We start from the raw sequence: 23,298 nt of genomic DNA, 5'->3' as shown, positions 1-23,298 counted from the left end.
GCCAGGGAAACTGAGGCCCACAAAGATCCAGGGCTTGGCTGAGGTCAGGGGGTTATTCCCAGGAATATGCCCCTGTGTGATGTCTGCAGTCCTGTCTCTCCTCTGCCAGACTTAGCCTGCGGCCGCACCTCCAGGGTGACGTCTAATACGGACCTCAGACTCAACATGCCCACCTCAGACTGCCCCCCACACAGCCGCCCTGATGCCGGCTGATGGCACCTCGTCCTTTCTGCCGTGTAGGCACAAACCGTGGGGTCTTCCCCGACCCACACTCAGTTTTTAGGAGATGCCCATTTGCTCTACTGTTAGGATACACGTGGGACACCGACCGCGTCTCACCGCGTGCCCCAGCCCTGCCCGGTCCAAGCCCCACCGCGTGGGTTCCCGTGCGGCCCCTCCCCGCCACGGACAGGGAAAACCAGAGGCCGCACAACCGTCCTCAGGCTCTGCGGCTGCCCTCCCGTCACCTCTCTGACTTCAGCACCCACCTTCTCTATCTGCTCTGGTCTCCGCTGCTCCCCACACGTCAAGCACGTGCCTACTTTGCCCTGCCTCTTCCCCCCAGCGGTCTTCAAGGATGACGGTCCCACTTTCTTCAGTTGCTTAAATGTTACTTGGGGGAGGGGGGGGAGGCTCGCCCTGGCCGCCCTATTTAAAACCGTCACCCGCTGGCTCTGGTGTGCCCGACCCCTTCCGCCAGCCTGCTCTGTCCCCCTCGTCTCCAACGCGTTACAGGCCTTCCTTATTTCTTGCACATTGCTCTCTCTTCCCCCTATGACGTGAGCACCACAGAAACTGTTGTTTTGTTCACTAACACGTCCCGAGAGCCCAGAACGAACTCCGCACGTGTTGCTGCATTGAATGGCAGCGTGAACAGAGACTCTGGAGACAGTCTCGTCCACCTTTTGTCATTTTATAGCTGAGACCAGGGTCCCAGAGCACTGAGTAGAGAAGCCCCTAAGTCTGATGTGTCCCCACAAAGTCACGCGGGTGGCGCTGGGAAGACAGGACAGGAGAGGCACGGCCACCGCAGCTGAGCCGAAGTTCCTGACCAGGTTAGTCAGGCCGGTCTCCTGACGCCCAACTGAGATGATCAGTTGAGAATCGTTCACCCTCCCGCCCACCAGCCGGTCTGCCTCCTGAGGGCCCACGTGTGGCCCTCGTGCCAGGGTCCCTGTGACCCTACAGACAGGAGGCAGCACGGTCAGGAAGAGGGCTCGGAAGGGGAGCAGAAAGCTCCGTGGGGAGCCGCGGAGTCCCGCGGCCCCGTGAAATGCCGACAGTCTCGCCTGAGCAAGGCAGCAGGCGAGCCGGGCCCTCCGCACCTTCCGGGGGGAGGATCCGGCAGACGTCATGGGGGGAGAGGCCGGGGAGCAGACGCACAGGACACTCGCGTCTGTTCGGCACTTCCGGGTGGCGTTGCGGGGGTGGGGGTGGGGGGTGGGGTGGGGGCGGGGGAGTGGGGGTGGGGTGGTGGTGCACTCACAGGATGTCTCCCAGGGCAGCCAGCTGCTTCTCGGCCACTTGGCGTTCTCGGAGAGGGTCGCCGTCCAGGTCCAGCAGGTCATTCTCACCGTACAGACTGCCCAGCCCCAGGGTGCGCTTCGTTCTAAGACAGACAAAGCAGGCGCACACGTGTGCTCACAGACGCCCGGAAACAGCGAGGCAAATGCGCTCACGAGAGACGCTCGTCACAGGGGACAGACGGGTGAGGACACAGAGGGCGCGGGGGGGACCCACAACCTGTAGTCCTGGATCTGCTCCTGGATCTCGGGCATGGCCGCCTCCTGGGCTTCCCGGAGGGCAGCACGGACGTCCTCGCTGCTGCGCAGACGTGAGTCTGGTGGGAACCCAGGGAAGGAGAAATGGGGTGTCGGGAGAGGGGGCAATGCCTGCTGAGCCCCCTGAGTCCTGGACCCACCAGGCCACTCCCGAATCCAGGACTGGACTCCTGTTGTCCAGGTCCCAAGGCAAGCACAAAAACATTTTCTGGATGTTCTAGGCTCTGTTATGTGGACAAATGAAACCCCGTCTATGATCAGATGGGCCCAGGGGCTGCCCTCTGATGCCACAGTGCAAACCCCTCATTCTTCGTGGCCACCGGGCCAGGGCGCGAGGCCGAGAAAGACAAGCACTTCACATGAAGCCCCGACTCCCCAGCGGAACCTGGACGGTGTCGGTCCCGCTCCCCCAGCAGCTTCACGCGGTCGAGGGACTCTACCCTCTGGCCTCAGGCCACAAAGCACGCTTTCCGAAGGCAGCGTGGGACGCCTGTTCTCTAGAAAGCTGCCTGGGACCCGCTTCTCAGGCTGACACCCTCTTATGCCGCCTTCCCTCAGCTCTCCTATCACGACTAGAGAACGAGATGGGGACAGAGCAATCATTGGCCGGCAGGGTCCTCACCGGGCCAAACGCCGGCAGCATCAGAGAGGAATTCACAGAAACAAAAATACTCCAGAGATCCCGACCCGAGGTGGGATGGAGTGAGGCCCCGGTTTCTGGAGTTTCAAGAATTCCCCCAGGGATTCTGGTGATCGACCAGGCTTAGGAATCCCTCAAGTCCAACTGCCCTTTCGTACAGATGGCCCCGCTGGGCCCAGGAAGGTCCCGGGGAAGGCTGGCAGAAACGAGCTCAGGTCTGACGGGGGCACGTACTCCCGGGATGGGCTCCCCAGGCAGGGCCTGTCCCGTTGCGCAGCCCGTCAGCCATCGTGAGGCGCTCGGGGGGAACCGCCCCTGCTTTCCCTCCTAGAGGAGGGCTTCCCAGGGATGGGGCCCACGTGCCCTCTGTGCTCTGCGGCCTCCCACGGCCCAGGACAAGAGCAGCTGGCTAGTAAACTGACTTACCAATTTCAGTCTGCAACACCTCTGGGACCTTCACTCTCAGTGGCTAGAAAAGAGAAGAGTGGGGGCGGGGGCAGTGAGGCCCACAGCCCAGGGTACGTGGGAGATGTTGCACGGTGGCAGGGAGGACTGGAACACCCCTTCTCTCCTTCCCGGACATCCGGCCCACCGTCCTCTCCTCCGCCCCCTCGTAAGCCTGCACTCGAGCATGAAGCCACAAGGTGAGCTGGGCCACCTTCTGGGGCACATGTAGGCTTCCCACTTTGCTTCAAGGACATGGGGTGCATGGGATGCACGGGTGCTGACTCAGCACCAAGGGAGCAAGCTTTACTGGGCCGTCTCTGCTCCCTCAGGTTACCGAGCGTCCCAGTGCGCGGAGAGCAGAGGGACTGACCGCGGGGACGGGCCGGTTCTGCAACCCCCACAGGGTGCGGCCGGCAGCGGCCGCCCCCCTCCAGACCCGCTAGAGGGAACAGGTGTGGAAGTCTTGAGAAGGACACTTTACTCCCAGTCTCAGGAATCCTGCGAGCTTATGTTTTGGAACTGAGAGACTGAAGTCGTTTGGGCATCAGCATAGCCGCTCACACTGGAGAGTCCGTAAGGCGTTGCCCTGTGCAGGCAGGTGCCGCCGCAGCCCGGCCCCGTCCACACGGGCGCGCGCTCTCGGCCTCCTCCCCGGGAAGTCTGCTCTGGGCTGGGCATGAGAGCCCCTAGATCAGTGAGCCCAGACACGGAGCCAGCACCGCTCTAGGGGACAGGAATCAGGGTTTGGCACCAGCTCCTTCTCTCTCCAAATGTTTGGAGAGGCCACGTGCATTCTACCTGGCCACACGCAGAACAAAGGGGCCAGGAGAGGAGCGCAGGGTTGAGAGCAGGGCCGGGAACAGGACCCAGGAGCCGTCCGTCAGCCCCAACTTCTCCTGAAGAACGGTTTCCATCCAGCCTGAATGTATGGCTTCATTTTTCCTCTGCTCCGAGTGGCCCCCAGGAGTACAGTAAAATTGTAATTCAATCTACGACTGCCTTACCGCGTTTTTCTCTAGGAAAATATTCCAGATGTCTTTTCCCAAGCTTCGGGAATCCTTGGGGTTTGTCTGCTGATAAACTTCGGCACACAAGTAAAAAAGCTAGGAGAAGAGAGAAGGGGGCTGGAGCGGTGGTTCTCAGTGGCCCCCCTCCGTGGAGGAGTGATTTTGCCTCCAAGGGACAACGAGCAGGAGGTGCCTGGAGACACCTGTGACCCTTCCCTGGAGAGGTGCTGGGGCACCTAGTGGGCAGAGCCTAGTGGCGCAGCTGAGATGGGAAGATGCACAGGATGGCCCCCCAGCAAAAACTCCTACAGCTCAACGTCACCACGCTGGGGCGGAGAAACCCTGGCCTGGAGTCTCAGAACCCTCTGAGTTCTGCCCACCCGCTTGCAACACAGGCACCCTATCTGTGCGTCCTCCACACTCGGCATTTTGCCTCGTGCTGGTCTGTATCTTGTGTTCTACGGGCCGGTGTTCTACTTCTGTCTGTGATGTGCCCGGACTTCACTCCGGAGTCTCTGGGACACAGCACGTGGGTCCCACACACCGGTGCTCCTGGCCCCAAAGGCAAACAGTGCTCTGTGCCTCCTGAGGGACACGACACCGTCCCCTCGTGCCCATCCCCTTCCGAGCGGCTGAGCAGCAGGAAAGAAGCTGCTGAGGCCGCTGGCCCCGAGCCCTGTCCCAGGGCGCCCCTTCCCCATACAGCCCGCTGTCATCTTTGTCACCTTGCCCCTCCGCTAAGCCTCCCTGTGGTAAGGTCTCGTGTCTGCAAGGCCAGGCTCTCACGTCCTCAGGGTTCATGACTCCAGGATGACCGTCTCCTCCAAGCGGACCGAGAACGATGGCGACTCCCCTGGCCTCCCTCTCCCCGCGCCTCCCTACGCTCCGGACGTGCTTGATGGGGCACAGTCCCTCCCGCCTGACCCGCACCTTCTTCCCTATTTGCCTCTGTCCTCAAGCTGCCTGCCGGCGCCCACGGATCGGACTTACCAGCGGGCTGGGGTCCGCCTGAGAGAAGATGTACCGCAGGAAAACCCCCAGGTGGGCTGGCCGGGCCTTCAGCTTCTCGAGGTCCTGGAATATGATGTCGCTCTGGAAGGCAGACGCACGGGCGTGGCTGCGGTGCGCAGAGGCAGGATACAGCAGCATGGCCTGTGGCCTCGCCCCACGTCCCCCGTCGCCCGGGTCTGCAAGCTTCGGCGCCCACCCTGTGCCCCTCACGGCCGGTGTGGGTCTAACGGCTTCTAGTCAACAGCAGCCAGTGCGACAATGACGAAAGCAGGGAGTCAGGGAACCGTTACCTCGTTGTTGAAATAACCCGGGTCACAGTCTTCCTCTGGGCCAATAATTAAAGGCTTTGGGCTTTGGTCTGTGCCCTGCGGAGAGAGTCCAGATGCAGGGAGGTCAGGGGACACGGATCCAGGCCCCATACCACATCTGTGTGGTGACGGCATGGCACCGGTGAGGAGGACCGTGTGTGTCTGGCGAGAGCGCTGGCATCTCCCCACCTCCCCTGGTCTCAGAGGGCAGACCACAGTCTCCTGCGCCCGGAGTCAAGTTCCTCTGGGTGGGGAGGCCTGGGCATGTGCATGCGGAGACAGGAAGTGAGAGAAGGCGCTCTTCCTGTTTGCGAAAGACCGTGGGACGCAGTGCCAGCTCCTGCCGCCGCGGCCTGGGGCTCTGTTGGTCCCTTCGGCGGCCATGTCCACGTCCAGCACGGCGCCCACGGTGGCCCGGTCTCCGTCACAGGACAGCTTGGAGCCATCTCTGCCTCCTTGAGCAGGATGGGACGGAGCTGACCGTTCCCCCAGCCGGCTCGAGGGTCTACGGCAGGCCTCCACCACCTGCCTAAATTCCAGACTTCTGAGCATGGCGTTCTCCCCTTCCTCCTCACGCCTGTTTTACTAGAAGCCCAACCCCTAACTGGTGTGTGGTCCGTGTCAGGTACAACGAGAGTTCATTCTGCACAGACGTGTCAGACGCTTCACTGGACAAGCTTTCTCCTGAAGGTTCCATGAACTTCCAAAGCTTTTCTACCAATGTTTTCCACTGAATTCAATCTGCCTCATTTCCAGGCATTCCCCAACACAGGCCCTGCTCTGGAGCCCGTCTGGACCACTTAATGCCCACTTTGCCCACTTTCTTCCAGGCCTAACATGCCCTCCCACCCGACTCGCTCAAGGGGTTTTTCCTGACAGCGCCTTCCAAAAACTCACTCACCCTGCTCTCCTGCTATTCGCAGACTCTTTGCTCAGAATGACAGAGTCAAAGAACGTGAGACCCAGAAGGTACGTCAGAGATCAGCGTGACGCTCACTGACAAATGAAAACGCGAGGCCCGGACAGACTGAACGCGGGGGCAGCTGCCTCTGTATTTCTCAGACACATCCTGGGCTGCCTTCTCTCCTGTAACACCCGGGTCTCTGCATCCCTCGGGGTCCAGGATCCCCAGGGATGGCGGATGGCCACTTCTGGGCCCTCGACAGCCCAGACCCTCGGCAAGCTTTCTGCGCTGAGCCCAGAGCCCTCTTCCCGGGTCTCCCCTCCTGGTTCTATTCTTGGGGGCAGTGGTTCCAAATCAGGTTTTCAGGACCCTGGGGCCACAGGACTTGCCCCGGGGTGGGGGGGATGCTGACGGGCGCAGGTCCCGGGGGAGCTGAGCGTTTACCTGTTTGTGGTACCAGGGTGCCAAATAAGAATAAGATTTTGCTGCAGAAAGAGAAAACTGAGGAGTAGTGTTCGGGAGAAAGACTGCACAAATCTATCTGTTGCTGTACACAGACAGCTGTCTGTCCCTCGGGCGTCCTTCCCTTCCCTGCACACGTATTCACCGTCTTCACACAGCCCGAGACAGCGTTCAAACATCCACTCAAGCCACGTTCGTCCTTCCATCTTGTTCTCTAGGCAAAAGTCTATCAGGAAGCAGGTGTGGCCAGAGGGGTCCGGGCCACGCACTGGAATGTGGTTCTGAAGGAGGGGAGGAGGGGAGGGAGAGCCGCAGGGGGCTCTGGACCCCTCACCTGGTCGCTGGCGCCGGGCACCGGTGCGTCCGAGCCCTGCCGCCGATGGTGCTGGGCCACCCTGGCCACGATCACAGGGGAGGTTCGGGGACTGTCCAGCCCAGGGTCTGACAGTGCCGAGTTCCGATTCTTCAGCACCTAGAGGGACAGAGAGCCCATCCAGAAACTCACGCTCCGCTCGTGTGGTGAGGCCCATGCCCGGTGGCGCACGCGCACTCCCCAGTGCTTCCTCCGCGCCCGCCACGACTCTGGGCCCGCGTTAGGCGCACCGGGCTCGATGCTCACAACCGCCCTTTGAGGCAGATACTACCTCTCCTCCCGCTTCTCACATAAGGAAACCAAGACTCGGGAAGGTCATGAGATTTGCCGAAGGTCGGGACCCAGCCACGGGTATTCCCTGGAGTCCCAGCCCACAGCCTTCCTCTCTAAGCCAGGTCGCCTCTCTGACACCCGGCCGTCAGGATACCTGGAACGCAACCTGGGTCCTGTAAGGACACGCTAATACAATTCCAACTATTACTTAGAATTACGGTGTAAGTGTGTTAATTAACCTGGCTCAGCAGGTGTCTTACAGACATCACGATTACTTCTTCCGTTCACTTGCACTTTCAGCTTGCAAGTTTATATCTGCAATTTACATATGCAAATACAGAACAGCTGGGAGGTAACGCTAGGCCAGAACCAAGTCTTCTGACCGCTGCAGAAAAGATGAGCTGTTCAAGGACAGTGAGGTCTGTGAGAGAGAGAGGGGCCGCCGCTCTGCCTCGGCCGGCTCGGGGTGTCCACCTGAGAGGGAGACCCGGGTGTGCGGTCAGGCCGCGGTTTTCGCGGACAGGCTCTCCTCCCTCACGCCCAGAGGCTCCCCACACGTTGTCCGCCTTCCTCCGCCGATTCTTTACAGAACGAAGGCGGCTCCGACAGCCACGCACGCAGGGCGCACGTGCAGCCCCTTCCGTGCCCAGAGCACAGCGACGAGAACCCTTGGAGCCGGGAGCGCGCACAGACGGCAGGACCTGTGGGTGCCCGGAGAGCGGACGCCGACGGTGGTTTCAGACGGGGCTGGCCCCCTGTGGGCACTCACCTCGCCGAGGGAGGGGAAGCGCTCTGCCCCAGAGTCCAAGCCGCTGTCCCCCTCCTGGGAATCCAGAGAGAGCCGGCCTGGGAAGGAGACAGATGACACGGAAGGTGGCATCGTGGCCTGGGGGGCCCGTGGGCAGGGTAGGGGGGCGACGTGCCACCTTCCCTCCTTTCCGGGTTTCCCTCAGGTCAGATGCTCTACACCCGGCTCTCACCCACCAGTGTGCCTATGCCCGGGCCACGTCAGTCCCGGAATGAGACTCTGCTGTGCCAGATCACCGAGAGTCTTGCCCCCAACCCCAGTGTGGCCTTCCAAGGGCCTGACTGCTGTCATCACAGTTCCTCCCTGGTCCGCAGCCGTCGGTGCTGCGGTCACGCACTCCTGTCTACTGACTGAGCCGCCCCTGCTGCTCCTGTGCGTGGATGTCGCTTTCTCTCCCTATGCTTGTGCCCGGAGCAGGGCCTCCAGTCAGTCTTTCCTGAACCTGCCCCAGGGGGAGGGGACAGTGAGTAAGGAACCCGGACCAGAGTATGGAGAGCTGGGCCGACTTACCTTCTGACGACCTCTGGCCGGTGTCACCGTAAAGGGACAGCAGGTCCTAAAAAACAAAGGTGCCGAGGGTGGCAAGTTCTGCAAGCCTCTCTCCTACTTGTTTCCTCCTCCAGCCACCCCTTCCCTCATCTCCGCAGAGAGTATCTGCCGCAGTGAGCGGCTGCTTCTGATTTGCTGCCTTAAAAATGCCCAGACTGGGGAGCCATTGCATCGTGGGTAGTCGGGAGGATGGTGGAAGCGGAGAAATTCTTCAAACCCACGGATTTGCCACCCCGGACCTCAAAGCATCTACTGCCTCAGTTGGGCTGGACGCAGAAGGAGCTTCCCGCCAGGAAAGCTGGTGACTGAGGGCAGCGGAGGAGGGCTGGCCTCTAACTGCCGCTGACCAACAGACAGGACGGGGCTGGGGGGATGGGACTATGGTGACAGAGCTCGGCTGCTCGGGAAGCCCACCCTTCTAGATCTCGTCTAGGCTTTTGGGAAGCCCGAGGCAGGGACAGCTCTCTGCCATAACTGAGGAGCCCAGAGACCTCACGTGACGTGCCCAAGCTACGCAGCAGGAAAACTGACGCCGGGGCTGGCGACCCGACCCGCCACCCCGCAGAGCACACGGGTGTGGACAGCGGCAGGGGCATGCTTCTCTCCCGCAATACCGCCCCGCTCCAGCAGGCCCTGCTGTGACCTCCGTTCTACAGACAAAGACACAGAGCCTCCCGGGAAGTACGGAGCCTGCCCAAGTCTTACAGAAGGCGAACACAGAACCTGAGCTCCTACCAGCCATGCGACACTGACTGTCCTTCAGAAGACACAACGGTTCAAATCTGACTAGCCTGCGGTTCCCAGACATTTTGATCCGGATGCTCTAAAGAAGAAGGTCATCCTCCAACAAGTTCTACCAGCTTTGGCAAAACTATCCTTGGAGATCTTAAAGTTTCTGGCGGGTTCCTTCTTATTTACCCAAAGAGTTAAGGCCTGATGGAGATTCAGACGGATGCTAATAACAAAGCCCTTGACTAGGACAGGTAAGGACACTCCTCTCTGGCAACTCCGTTTACGCAAAACAGTCAGCGCTGTGGGTCCCTCACTTGGGCTGATGTGCAAAGTGCTGGGACGGGGGCTGAAAGGAGCCTCCAGACGTGCGCCGTGTGAGATCGCTCAGGGACAATCGTCAGCTCCAAGGACAGCACTGGGGAGCAGGTGACAGGGAGACTGAAGCCAAGGGCCCGACTTAGTTCGTGCGTGTTTCCTTCCGCCATAGGCTCATTGGGGGCAGGAAGGGGCCCTTTGGCGCTAAAGAAAGAATTGCTGCCCTCTGTTCCTTGTAAAGTCCTGGGCGCTTACTGGTCAGCCCCGGGTCCTGCACAGCTCCAGAAGCCCATCCGGGCTCTCCGTGCTCTGCCCCCGGCCGTCTGCGCGGCACCCGCCTGGAGCCCAGCCTGCGTCACTCACCGCAGAGCCACCCGTCTCCTGCTGGATCTTCCGCTGTAACTGAGTGACGCGCCTCCGGGCGCCCTCCATCTGTTCTTCCAGCGGGCTGGCGGGGTTCCGGCTGTACACCTCGCAGATCCGCTGGGGACGGGCGAGGGTGACGGGGGAAGGCAGAAGGTGGTTAGTGGAGGACAGACAACTCACGGGGGCAGGGAACGGGGAGTCACCCCACAACAAAGAGAAGAGATGGGAGCTCTCTGCCTTCGGGAGACGCACGTTAGGAGGAGGGAGAGGTGTGGAGGCGGTGAGGGCGCAGGCGATGCTGGAGAGGGACGGCAGGAAGGCCCGGGCAGTCTCTCCCTCTCCTGCTTCAGGGGCGGATGCACAGCGTCCCCGTGGAGCAGCCGGATGTGCGTGCCCGGCTGGACACTCACCCGGCGCGCTTACAGCCTGGGCTGTGCGCTCGGGGAGGCTGGACTTGAACTTTGCCACCCGTGCTCACTAGTTGCGTAGACCCGCAAGCTGGACCAGGTCCTCGCGGATAAAACGGGGACAGCTGGGAGACCTGAATGCCATAGCGTCCATGAGGACTCAGCGGGAGCAGCTACTGTAATTTCACTCCGGAAGGAAGTGTTGGCTCGCAATTAAACAAGATGGTGGGTGCACACGTTCTGGAAGCTCATCTGAGGCCCCCCTGCCACCTGCCAACCGCATTTTACAACCCCCCACTTCTCGTTCCATCCCGTCCGAGCTGCCCAGCACACGACATCACATCCCGGGCTCGGCCCTTGGAGAAGCCCTGCTTCCAGCTCCCCGGACTCTGCTGAGACGCTGCTCATGCCCTCGGGCTCCCCTCCAGTGGCTCCTTCCCCCCATCCTGCGAGCACACGAGCCCTTCCGTCAGTTATGACTACCCTCAGCCCTTTCACCCTCCATCCACGGACACATCTCCAGACACGGGTCCACCCTCGGGGCCAGACCCTGCTGCCCGCAAATCATCTGACTGCTACTCCTCCAAGGAGCCCGATGACCCAAGGCCAAAGCCAGAGGCCTGGCCCCAGCCGTCACCTCTCCAGTGCCCCCTCCTCGGACAGCCGCCCCGGTGCCCCCCACCCTCCCTCACAGCTGCCCGCAGCCTCGCCTGGTCTCCGCCCCGCCTTGCGTGCCAGCCATGCCCGTGCAGGACACGCATGTGCAGGGACACGTGGCCTTTAAGGAACTCAGTCCCGCAGGGAGGAGGACAGATCATTGAAATGTGAATGTAACAGCAACCATAGCAGCGATGTTACGGGCGGGTGCGTGTGCGGTAAGAGCACCGGAGCATCACGTTCTATCCCTGCGCGCTCTCCTCCTCTGGCCCCGGCACCCTGGGTGACACCACCCGGTCCCCACTTTCAACTACCAGCTCGGGCTGAGGACGCCTGAACCTCTGTCCCAACCCTGCCCTCTCCCTTGAGGCTCAACCCTGTCACGTCCACCGGCCGGGTCCACGGCCTTTTTATCTGAACGTCGCACGGTCAACCGAAGCTGACCTTCATTTCCTGCCCCTGGACCCGCCCCGCTCCTCTGCCTCTGAGATGTCCCCGTGGCCCCCTGTGGCCTTCTGGTGTGTCCACGCACGGAACACGCATCTCCGTGGAGACTGCCGGTCTGGAGGTGTGATCATTCCCCTGTTCAAAACCCTGACCAATCCCACGGTCTTCAGAATAAACCCCAAGCTCAGACGGAATTCTAGGCCCAAAGTACGTTCCAGAGTGAAACAGACCGAACCCAAACTCAAGGGCCACCTCAGGAAGCCTGCTCTGATTACGGCATGATTATTCCTTCTTTTGGGCTTCTGTGCCCTCAAAAACCATTGTAAAAACTGTTGACACGTGATTCACGTAACGTAACCCTCACCGTTTTAAAGTGCCCAATTCAGTGGCCTGGAGCGCCTTCGCAGAGCATACAAGCCGCCGTGGAATTCCCGAACGCGGCTACCACCCGACAGGACGGCGGTCACTCTCAACTTCTCCCCTCCTCCACCCCCGAAACCACTAATTTACTTTCTCTCTTTACAGACTTCCCTATTTGGGACTTGCACGTAAATGTCATCCTACAGCCTGTGGCCTTCTGTGCCTGGCTCTCTCACGAGCAACACGTGTTCGGGGTCCCCGTGCTGTGCAGCGTGTGTCCGACCTTGTCATGGCCGAGTACGGACAGACCGCCTCCGTTTACCAACAACTTTTGGCTTGCTTCCGCTTTGGGGCCGTTATGACCAATGGTACGAAGAACGTTCACGTACAGGTTTCTGCCTGGATGTGTGTTTTCAGTCCTCTCGGGTTGTACCCGGGAGTGGAATCGATGCATCTGTGATCCTCTGCGTTTAGGATCTGGAAGAATTGCCAAAAAGCCGTTTTCCACAGCGGCTGCGTGCCTGCACGCCCCCCCCCGCAATGGTGGGAACGGATGAGGATAACGAGCACGCAGACAAAACACACAGGCTACTGTCACCAACAACTGTTATTTTCTGTTATTCCGGCTCTAACCACCCTAATGGGTGCGGAGCAGTGCTGTGGGGCTTTGATCGCATCACCCTAACGACCGATGACGTGGAGCGTCTTTTCACGAGCTTCTTGGCCATCTCTACGTTTTCTTTACTGACTGTTCAAATCTTTGGCCAACTTTTAAGGCGCTCACGTGTCTTTTTTACTATTAAGTTTTGAGAGTCCTTTACACAGTCTGGTACTAGGCCCTTACCGGATATAGGAGTTGCTAGTATTTTCTCCATTCTGCGGGCTGTCTTTTTACTTTCTTGACAGTGTTCTTTGATGCACGAAGGTTCTGAATTTGGATGAAGTTCAATTTATTTTATTTTATATTTTTCGCTGTTTCTACTTCTGGTGTTTTACCTAAGAAAACGTTGCCTAATCCAAGGTCGTGAAGACTCGTACCTATGTTTTCTTTTTAAGTTTTATTTATTTATTTTGAGAGGAGGGGGGTAGTGAGCATACGTACGAGATGGAGGAGGGGCAGACAGAGAGGAGAGAGAGAGAGAATCCCAAGCGGTCTCCATGCTGTCGGCACAGAGCCCAGTGTGGGGTTCAATCCCGTGAACCCTGAGATCACGACCTGAGCCGAAGTCAGATGCTTAACTGACTGGGCCGCCCAGGGGCCCCGAGAGTTTTGCAGTTTCAAAAAATAGTTTTAGTTCTTACATGTGAGTCTTCGAGCGGTTTGGAATGAATTCTGGGAACCGTGTGAGGTATGGGTCCGTGTCCGTTCTCTGCGTGCGGACGGCCAGGTGGCCCAGCACTGGTTGTGGACTCTGTCCACTAAATGGTCTTGGCATCTGTCAAAAACCAACTGACTATATCTGTACGGTTTAATTTCTGGACTGTGACTTCTCTTCTCCTGATGTGTAGGCCTGTCCTGATCACCGCGTGACACGAACACGCTTAAGTACCTCTACGTATTATAACGTGGGGGAAGCCGTACCTCCCTTCATCCGCCGACCCCCTGCTGGAGTACAAGCGCCACGAGGAAAGAGCATCTCTCATTTGTCTCTGTGCCGACATCGCTGTGCTCCACCCCGCCACACAGATTCCATGCCCGCTGAACCCAGGAGTGCGTCTTCACGTGTGCGTGCCTTTGGCTGATGCGGTCCGTTCACCGCGGTCCCTCCGCATTGGTTCCGCCCACAGAAGTCCCTCTTGGAGGCCTCTCTCTGGTGTCCCTGCGTCCCCTGTCATTCACCAACTGCTCTCTTCCGTGTCCCCTACCAACTGGCCCATCGTGCTACGAATCTTCTCCGTCAGCACAGTCGCGTCAAGGGCAAGACGCGCCTCATCTTTCGGTCTCTGAACGCTGCCCAACAACAGGGCTTTCCGTGCAGCGAACGCTCACGGCAACGTGAACTGAAACGGAGGGGCCGGGCCAGGACCTGGCTGCCCGCCACAGTGAGAGCGCATCACCCCCGCCCCCGCCTGAACCTCACTCTGCACCCCTCCCACCGACGGGGCCCCCACCCGCCCCGCCTCCCTCCCCAGAGAGCCCGAGGCCTTGCTCAGTTCTGGTGCTCCCTGGCTGTGCTCTCCTCGCCCGTCACCTGCTGGCGTGGGGCCTGCGGATCTACTACTCCGACCTGACCAGGTGCTCTGGTCCCTATCCCCCTTCTCAGCCGGGCTGCGCGGTCACGAATCCCACGGCCCACGAGGTCCAGCTGGTAGGTAGGGTTTGGCCATGACGGGCTGCGCGCCCGGAGTGAGGTCGTGCACTTGGCTGCGGGTTTCACGACGGCCGCGGCCAGTCGCCCTGAGCAGGGGCCTTACCTGTAACTCCTTTTCCTCCTGCTTCAGCATATTCCGAAGGATCTGGGTGGCATGTTTTTGGAATTCGGGATCCTGGGAACGGAGCATAGGACAGGTGAGGGCTGGGAACAGCCCCGCGGCTTAATTCTCCTCTACCTGCTGATTTCTCAGGCGAGAAAAGCCACCACAGCAGCCTGGGCCGCGCGGGCGTGGGAGTGACACTCGGCCCCTCACTTCCCTCAGGGCTTCTACTGCGGAGTTTCCTAGAAGCCTTGGCCGTAACCACCTCTGCTGTCCCACGGCTCCCAAGTCTCCTGGGACTTCTGCTCTGCCTTCCTCCCCACTGGAGGTCCCGTCCCGTCTCCCAACTACGCCCTCTCCGTCCTCTTAGCTCCTGTCCCGGGTCCGCCCCCTCCTGGTGTCTGTCCTTTCCCAATTCTCTGCCTACAGCAGGGCCCCATGTCCCCCTCCTCCCCAGTGTATTCCACAGTCTTGCAGCAACGGCTGGGGGTGCGGGGGAGCTGTGGAGCAGGGCCCTTGAGGGCCTCCTCGGGGTCTCCCCCATTTAGGAGGCACGAGCCCACTGCTGTCTGGAAAGACCATGCGTTTGCGTGGAAGGGGGACACTAAGGATGCGGTGGCCGCTTTCTCGCAGCCAGCCTCTCTCTGCTCTGCTTTCTGACAGGCTTCACGGATCTCGGGGTTGTCTTCTCACCAGAACACTGAGCTACAACCTGCTTTCCTCCCCACGGATGACAGCTGAGGAGGGGAGCTCACCTGCAGTGGTTTGGGCCCCGTGATGTGCTGTGGAGGGGGCGGAGGCGGAGGCGGAGGAGGCGGTGGGACCGTGGGGGCGACTCGGGGGGCTCCGGCTGGGGCTGGGTCCTGTTGCAGCCCAGAGACGCTGACGGATGAGGGGGAAGAGCCCAGGAGGGTCAGTGCAACGTAGGCACCAGCTGGAGGAAGACAGACAAGGAGAGGCTTGCTCGCGGCACATTGTTCTGGACGGCAGACACTCGAGCTACAGAGGGGTCCTCCTTCTCCTTGCGCGGAGCTTAAAATTCTGCAGATAAAATTCTCTGCGCTTTAACGCCCTGTCATCCCTAATCCCAGCTCACTGGCCCTGCGTTCCTTCCCTTCCTTCACGTGGAACGCTCAACCACAGTCCCACCGGGATACGTGGCCGTACTCCCCAGCGGCCACCTGTCCAGCTCTCGTGACATTCAGTCAAGCCCCTGGCACACAGGAGGCACGTGGAAGCTAGCCCCCCGCCCCCTTGGCCCACCCACCAACTCTTTCCTCAAATCTGTTGCTTCTGTTTCATTACCTGGGCAGGCCTGACTGTTGTGTCTTCCTGGCTACAAACAGGGTGTTTCTGCTTCCCTCCCCCCCAGATAGGAAACCAATGAGAAAGGCTGTCTGTGGGGGGACAGGCAGTGAATGGTACTGGAGGGGCCCGATATGGATACGGTCCACATGGGCGTGTAGGGAGACAAGAGGCCACTGTCTGCACGTGCAGTGACCACAGGGAACGGGGGCAGGCCCAGCGGATCAGGTTTAAAGACGTGACCCCGGCTGCCTCTGTCACATACAAAGGAGGCTCCGGGTCAAGGGGCCTGCCCCACAGCCCACCTGCTCCCCTACTTGCTGTGCTCGGCTCTCTCCAACTCACATTTGATAAGCTTTACCACCTCCAGGTGGGAGCTGTTGGTCACCATGGTGCCGTTCACCTGTTGGGGGGACAGATGCTATTAAGTAACCAGATGGATGCACAGAATCCTTCTCAAGTTCGCAATGTCACTCCTTCAAAGCCATTTTCCAGTGCTCTCCAGACACCTCCGGTCACTTGTTTGCTCTGTTCTCATCTGCTGTACATTCTGTCCTCCCAGTCAGTCTGTGAGGATCCAGGGATGAGACCTGCAGCTTCATCTGTTATTTCTGGTAGGTTCCATGCCAGCTTCCTGCCCACACTCCTGTCACCTGCCCCAGCCTGTGTCCTCTTCACGAGAGGACCGAAGGATATCCTCGTCTAGGATCTCCTAAGCACGTCTAGGACTCTGTGCTCGGTGGACAGGGCGGGCAGGTGACAGTAGGTGGCAGCTGGCCAGGACCTCAGGTCAGTGCAGTGTGGGGACGGAATCCTAAGGCACTGGGCCCCTCGCTGGCCTCAGCCTCTCCGTCTTAACTGTATTTTTGTTGTTTGTTAAATGAATGGAAAGATAAAAGCCATCCCAGGAGCTCGGTTGCTTAGAGTCAAGAAGGGCCGAGGACAGGGCTCCTAGAGGCTGCCCCTGCTGCCAGGCACACCCCGGCTCCTCTCGTGGCCCCACCCCCAACCCGGGGGCCCCCGGCGGCGGCGAGGCTGGAGGGTGCAGGTGCCAGACAGAAGGGGAGGGGCACTCACTTTGATGATCCGGTCGCCTTCTTTGACACCAGCTCTCATGGCTGCCCCTCCTGTAGGGAGACGACCTGGTCAGCAGAGCCCGGCCACCCTCCCCAGAGGTCACTGACCCTGCCCTGCGGTCCCTCCGACTTGTCTTCTCAGCCCCTTGTGTCAGGACCTCAAATGCCGGGGATGCCTCTTGTCCTGCTCCGGTGACCAGACTTCCAGTGGCCAGACCACGGTGCTGGAGAGGCAGGCCGGGCTCCGGGGAGTGGGCGTGCGCCTTATTCGAATGTGTCTGGATGTCCCAGACCAGTAAGAGCTACTTCCTATGATCCAGTGGGAAGGATAGGTTTACCGTATCAACTGTACTGTTAGCATAATGATAGTTATTAACAGGAATATGGGCAAAAGGATAAAAATGAGGTTTCCAAGCATCCTTCTGAAGCCCTGAAGGGTTCAGGGGTATCCTGGGGTTCATATCAATAAAGATGGTCACGGTCACTCACTGTCAAAATTTGTTTCAGGCTATTTAGTTCCTCCCTTTAAAATGGGCCACATCAAGAGCCTCTGATTGAGACTTACTGAGACGCTGCCCCTTGGCCAGAGGCTGTGCTGGCTGTGACTGCCGTGTGGTTTTCCATGACTCAGTCCTGGTCTGATTTCCATCCAGGAAGCATAAGAAACACGAAAGCTGAGGCTAGCTAACGAGCGGCATGAAGACTGTTTTCGTGAATCTGCCCCAGATGATCATTCAATCTGTGAGCTGCACTCATCTGATCAAAACAAAACTCCCACAAAGCACACATAGATGTTTCTGGTCTAAAAAGAGATTCTACAGCGCTGACTGCGTCCCAGTTTGGCTTTTCAACACGGGACTCAAGACTACGCCCTCGTCTCCAGCGTGCTATTTACGGAAGAGGACTCAAAAGGAGCGTGAAATGCTCTACCCTGTGTCTGGAAACCAAAGGTGGGAAAGAAAGTAGGAAACACACGTGGTGATTTCTAGTAACTTAGCGATTCGGAAAAAAAACAGTCTCCAGAGTAAAGGAACCGGAGAAGCTCTCAAGCCTCAGTGAGCATGAGTCACTGGGGGATGTGTTCAAAGGCATGACCCCTGGCCCCCTGGTAGAGAGTGATTCAGTAATTGTGGCCGTGGGCTCAGGACGAGGGTGGCAGCCATCCTGGGGTCCGGGTGACTCTGACGTCGGCAGGGCACCAACCACACTCTGAGAAACTGAACTAGAGAAGCCTAAGGTCAGGGAAAGACCGTAACAACCACTTCATTACTCCCGAGAGGTCAACGCTGATGCCAATGTAGGTTCTCCTTGTCTCCTGCCCCAAACGCACACACACATGTGCAGAGACACCCGTGCACAGACACACACATGGACAGACACACCCCTTAACTCTGGGTCCGACTCTGCTTGGGCCTCAGGGCAGGGACATGTAAGAGGGCTGAGCTGCACCCGAGGGACCGCAGGCCGCAGAGGTGAAGGACGAGCATTTTGTCCCCACCAGCTCCGTCTCCCCTGTCCAGCAGCAGGGACAACACGGAAGCAGAGAACAGAAGTATCTCTTCAGAGCTCTGTCCTCGGACAGGAAAACAAGCCCCACAGACACAAGTTAACTCCCAAACATCTGAGCTGCAATTATTTATATCCTCGTGTGATCTACAGACCTCATTTTGGTCATGAATTTGAAATTCTCTTTTTACTTTTCCCATAAACAAATCCCAGCTATTTCCTCAAAATTACTTAAAGTCTATTTTTCTTCCCACTTTGCAATGTACTTAGTGTGAAATGCTAGCCTGCTCATGGGCACACCTTGTCTTACTGTACTTTGCAGGCAGTGGGTTTTACAAATGAAAGTTTTGCGGGAGGGGCGCCTGGGTGGCTCAGTCAGTTAAGCGTCTGACTTCGGCTCAGGTCATGATCTCGCGGTCCGTGAGTTCGAGCCCCACGTTGGGCTCTGTGCTGACGGCTCGGAGCCTGGAGCCCGCTTGGGATTCTGTGTCTCCCTCTGTCTCTGCCCCTCCCCCGCTCATGCTCTGTCTCAAAAATAAATAAAAACATTAAACAAAAAACTTAAACAAATGAAAGGTTTGCGGGAACAAGCGTCGAGCAAGTCTGTCGGTGCCATTTTTCCAGCAGCGTTTGCTCACCTCCTGTCTCAGTGCCACATTTTGGTGATTGTCACAATATCTAAAACTTTTCTGTTATTATATTTTTATGGTGATCTGTGACGAGTGATCTTTTTTAGGTTAAAAAAACTTATTTACATTAATCTGTATTTTTATTCTTGAGGGAAAGAGAGAGCGTGCGCGCGTGCGAGAGAGCGCGTGTGTGCGCACCCAGGGGAGAGAGGCAGAGGGAGAGGGAGAGAGAGAATCCTAAGCAGGATCCAGGATCCATGCTCAGTGCAGAGCCCGATGCGGGGCTTGATCCCACAACCATGGGATCATGACCTGAGCCGAAATCAGGAGTCAGACGCTCAACCGACTGAGCCACCCAGGTGCACCTGCAACGAGTGATGTTTGGTGTTACTGCTGTGATGGTGTGGGGGGCACCACGAGCGGTGCCCTGTAAGACGGTGAACTTGACAGATGCTCCGCCGACGGCCGTGCCCCATCTCTCTCCCTTCCTCAGCCGCCCTGTTCCCTGAGACATGGCAGCAGTGACATCAGGCCGATCACTGACCTACAACGGCGCTGAGTGTGCAGTGAAAGGCAGAGTCTCGCGCCCGTCGCTTGAAATCGGAAGCTGGCGGCGATTCGGCTCAGGGGGGAAGGCGCGTCCAAAGCCCAGATACGCTGAACGCTTAGGCCTCCCGCACCCGACGCTTGGCCAAGTTGTGAACGCGAGGGAAGGTTCCTGAAGGAAATGAGAAGTGCTGTTCCGGGGAACACGCGGAAGACGAGAAAGCTAAACGGCCTTACTGCCGATGCGGAGAAAGTCTGAGTGGTCCGGACGGAGCATCACACGCACCACGTCCCCGGTCCAGAGCCCGGTCCAGAGCAAGGCCCGCGCCGTCTTCGTTCTGCGGAGGCCGAGAGAGGGCAGGAGGCCGCACGGGCGCGGTGAGACGCTGGCTGAGGCCGGTCCGTGAGGTCTCGGGGAAGAAGCCGCCTGCGAGACACAGAAGCGCAGGGAGAAGCATCCGGGGCCAATGCAGAAGCCGGGGCAAGTTCTCCGGAAGATCCAGCTGAGAGAATTCACCAGGGTGGCCACGCTCACCAACAGATCCTCAGTGTGGACCAGACAGTCTCATGTTGGAAGGGGACGCCGACCAGGACTCTCGTGGCCAGACGGGACAAGTCAGGGCCCGGTTCCCAAGCTTCGAAGGACGGGCCGACTCTTGTCAGGGGCTAACGTGACTGGTGACTGTAAGCTGAAGCTCCTTGACCTTTCCCAAATTCTTGGGGCACACTAAGAACCACGCTAAACCTACTCTGTCTGTGCTCTAAAAATGGAACAACAAAGCCTGGAGGGCAGTACATCTGTTTACAACATAGGTTACTGAATATCTTATGTCCCCCATCGGGACCTGCTGTGCAGAAAAAAAAAAAAAAAAAAAAAAAAAAAAAAAAATATTTCTTTCAAAATATTACTGCTCCAGGGAGCCTGGGTGGCTCAGTCAGTTAACCATCCAACTTCAGCTCAGGTCATGATCTCGCAGTCCGTGGGTTCGAGCCCTACGTTGGGCTCTGTGCTAACAGCTCAGAGCCTAGAGCCTGCTTCAGATTCTGTCTCCCTCTGTCGCCCCTCCCCCACTCATGCTCTGTCTCTGTTTCTCAAAAATGAATAAATGTTAAAAAAAACAAACAGGGGTGCCTGGGTGGCTCGGTTGGTTAAGCGTCCGACTTCGGCTCAGGTCATGATCTTGCAATCCGTGAGTTGGAACCCCACATCAGGCCCTGTGGCTGACAGCTCAGAGCCCGGAGCCTGCTCTGGATTCTGGGTTTCCCTCTCTCTCTGCCGCTCCCCTGTGTGTGCATGTGCGTGCACTCTCTCTCTCTCTCTCTCTCCCAAAAATGAACATTAAAGAATTTAAAAAACAAACAAAATATTACTGCTCCTTGACCATGACCCGGGCACCCAAGAGCTCTGATGGACAACGAGACGAGTGTTGTCGTGCCTGCTGACACAACACCCGTTCTGCAGCTCACGCGTCAAGGAATCATTTCAACTTTCGAGTCTTATTATTTGACAAATGCATTTTGTAGGGCTGTGGCTGCCCTAGATAATGATTCTGCTGATGGATCCGGACAAAGCCAATTGAAAACCTTCTGGGAAGGATTCATCATTCTAGATGCCACTCGGCCCATTCACGGTTCATGGGAAGAGGTCAAAACATCAATATTCACAGGAACCGGAAGAGGCAGCCTTCACGGACTGACTCGGAGGGTTCCAGACTTCCGCGCAGGCACAAGTGCAGTGTGGCCTGAGGACGGGGCTGAATGGCTGCAACCTCAGGATAAAACCCGAGCGGACGAGGAGGTGCTTGCTGGGGAGGAGCGGGGCAAGCGGTTTCCTGAGATGGAATCCACTCCTGGTGAGAATGCCGTGAAGACTGTTGAAATGACAGTAAAGGACTGAGAATATCCCATCAGCGTGGTTGCTAAAGGAGCAGCAGGGTGGAGAGGATGAACTCCAATTCTGCAAGGTGTGCTGTGAGCAAAATGCTCCCAAACAGCAGCGCCCGTGACAGAGAGACATTCCTGAAAGGAAGAGTCGCTTGATGTGGCAAACGTCATCGTCTTATCTCAGGAAATCGCCACAGCCCCCCCAGGCTTCGGGGGCCACCACCCCGGCCAGCTAGCAGCCACCAACATCGAGGCAGACCCTCCGGCAGAGACTGTGACTCGCTCATTAGCAGGAACGCCCCGCAACAAGGTGTTTTTAACGAAGGCGCGTGTGTTGTTTTCTCAGACGTGACGCCACCGCACTCTGAGACCACGGTACGGTGAGAGCGCGACTTTCACGCGTGCGGAGACACCAAATCGTCGCTCTGAGCCGCTTTACTGCGACGCCTGCTTCTGTGGCGGTCAGGGGCCGAGCCCGTACCTGTCAAGCCTTAGACTCTCCACGTCACCCGCGCCACCCCCGCGGCCACACTGAAGTTCACCCCCCTAGGGACACTGGTTTACACACGTCCCCGCTCCCACGTCCTTCCCGCTTGTCAGCTCCGGCCCGGGTCGCTTACCAGCACGGCTCTACCTGGCGGGAGACACGGCTTCCAGGTACTGGCGGCTCTTCCGGTCGCGACTGGCGGCTCGACCGACCTGCCTACGTGCCCTCCCGCTCTGCTCCCTTCCCCCCCGAGTCCTATCCTGCCAGCCGTCTTTCATTCCCACCTTTGCGACTGCTCCCGAAATCCTACTGCTTCTCAGGGAGGCTTGGACCACAAACCACCCGAACACCATTCGTTCCCAGCACCGTCTCCTCCCAGACTGCCTGGCACACATCATTTCTCTGGCCCTTTACTATTTAACGTCGGCCGCCCCGGCACCCGCACCCGCCCGGGCCGGCACGCTGTCCCAAACTGTAGGGTGCTGCAGGTGGCACAAAGACGGGGGTCTCCGACCCCACACGGCACCTTCTGACCCGGTAAGAGGGCCTTCCTCGGGTGGCAACCTGGCATCTGCCCGGCAGCCTCAGGGCCACCCTGCCATTCTTACCCTTCCCAACGGGGAAGTGGGCACGCGACGTGACCCCTACGAGTTCTGTCTGGCGCACGGCACTGCCGAGACGGCCCCGGACGGCCCCGGGGACCAGTTCGTAGTAATTCACGCACGCCTAGCACTCCCCACACCTCCAGGGAGCGCCCACGCCCGTCCTCTAATCACGCAGCAGGTCACGCACACGGTTGCCACCCACACGGTGTCCCCGTCCCCCGCGGGCAGCGGGACGCAGCACTCACCGGGCCGCACGGACTGCACCAGGACGATACGATCCCCGCTGACGGTGAAGCCGAAGCCATGCTGGTCCTTTTGGATGATGACACAGCGCTGAACAAGACCTGATGAGGGTGACAGACAGAGAAGGATCATCAGGAGCCACCACTGACCGGGAAAGCCCCAGGTCGTCCTCCCGCAGAAAGCCTTTCCAGACTAACCGACTCCCCAGACTTTTCCTGAGCAAAACCAGGGCGATGACACGACGGCCTCCGGAGCAACGAACACCTGGAAGCTACCTCGCGCCCCGTGTAAGTCACCCTTCTCCAGTCACTAAGGCGTCCGTCTCTTTAGGTCTGTCGGGTGAGGCTGGCCAAAGAGGGTCAGGACAGGGAAGCAGCCCTGTGACTGAGGCCCGAGTGAGGTGTCTGCTGGGAAATCCCGCCTGGCGAGGGCGGCGGGTGGCGGCTCACGGGGGGCGACCCGGGGCGGGCCCCTTGCCAGACCCGGGGAAGGGTGCAGGGAAAGAGAAAACCCGCTCTTCTCACACACACACGTCTGCCCCCGGAATGTGGAGGAAAAGAAAGGCAGCCACGACTGCCGAGTGCCCCCGTCCCCGCGGGTGCGCACCGGACCCCACACCCTGCACGCTGCGCCCCAGACATCACGCCCCGGATCCGCGGACTGCACACCGCACTGGATGCCGCGTACCGAGCACCGAGCTCGCGTGCCGACCCGGGCCCCGTCCCACAACGGCCAGCGCAGGAACCTTGGAGTTA

General features: G+C 58.9%; 1 protein-coding gene across 10 annotated transcripts in view; it reads right to left on the bottom strand.

The window, feature by feature from the left end:
- Window positions 1-23,298, bottom strand: part of ARHGEF11 (Rho guanine nucleotide exchange factor 11) — an 86,520-nt gene that overhangs the window by 19,080 nt on the left and 44,142 nt on the right. For all 10 annotated transcript variants that reach the window (XM_040452546.1, XM_040452555.1, XM_040452548.1 and 7 more), the window contains 15 exons: window positions 22,546-22,644; window positions 16,645-16,694; window positions 15,913-15,970; window positions 15,018-15,196; window positions 14,263-14,334; window positions 9,974-10,093; window positions 8,525-8,570; window positions 7,976-8,052; window positions 6,895-7,032; window positions 5,177-5,251; window positions 4,866-4,967; window positions 3,873-3,971; window positions 2,848-2,890; window positions 1,744-1,840; window positions 1,487-1,609 (listed from right to left, as the gene is read on the bottom strand). In XM_040452546.1, the coding sequence (XP_040308480.1) occupies window positions 1,487-1,609; window positions 1,744-1,840; window positions 2,848-2,890; window positions 3,873-3,971; window positions 4,866-4,967; window positions 5,177-5,251; window positions 6,895-7,032; window positions 7,976-8,052; window positions 8,525-8,570; window positions 9,974-10,093; window positions 14,263-14,334; window positions 15,018-15,196; window positions 15,913-15,970; window positions 16,645-16,694; window positions 22,546-22,644 (1,378 nt within the window). The remainder of the gene's footprint in view (window positions 1-1,486; window positions 1,610-1,743; window positions 1,841-2,847; window positions 2,891-3,872; window positions 3,972-4,865; window positions 4,968-5,176; window positions 5,252-6,894; window positions 7,033-7,975; window positions 8,053-8,524; window positions 8,571-9,973; window positions 10,094-14,262; window positions 14,335-15,017; window positions 15,197-15,912; window positions 15,971-16,644; window positions 16,695-22,545; window positions 22,645-23,298) is intronic.

The sequence above is a fragment of the Herpailurus yagouaroundi genome, unplaced genomic scaffold (genome assembly GCF_014898765.1).
Source record: "Herpailurus yagouaroundi ecotype Mexico unplaced genomic scaffold, PumYag 207, whole genome shotgun sequence".
In the NCBI taxonomy this organism is placed as follows: domain Eukaryota; kingdom Metazoa; phylum Chordata; class Mammalia; order Carnivora; family Felidae; genus Herpailurus; species Herpailurus yagouaroundi.
The sequence above is the reverse complement of the archived record's forward strand: the minus strand, read 5'-3'. Positions and strand labels throughout refer to the sequence as shown.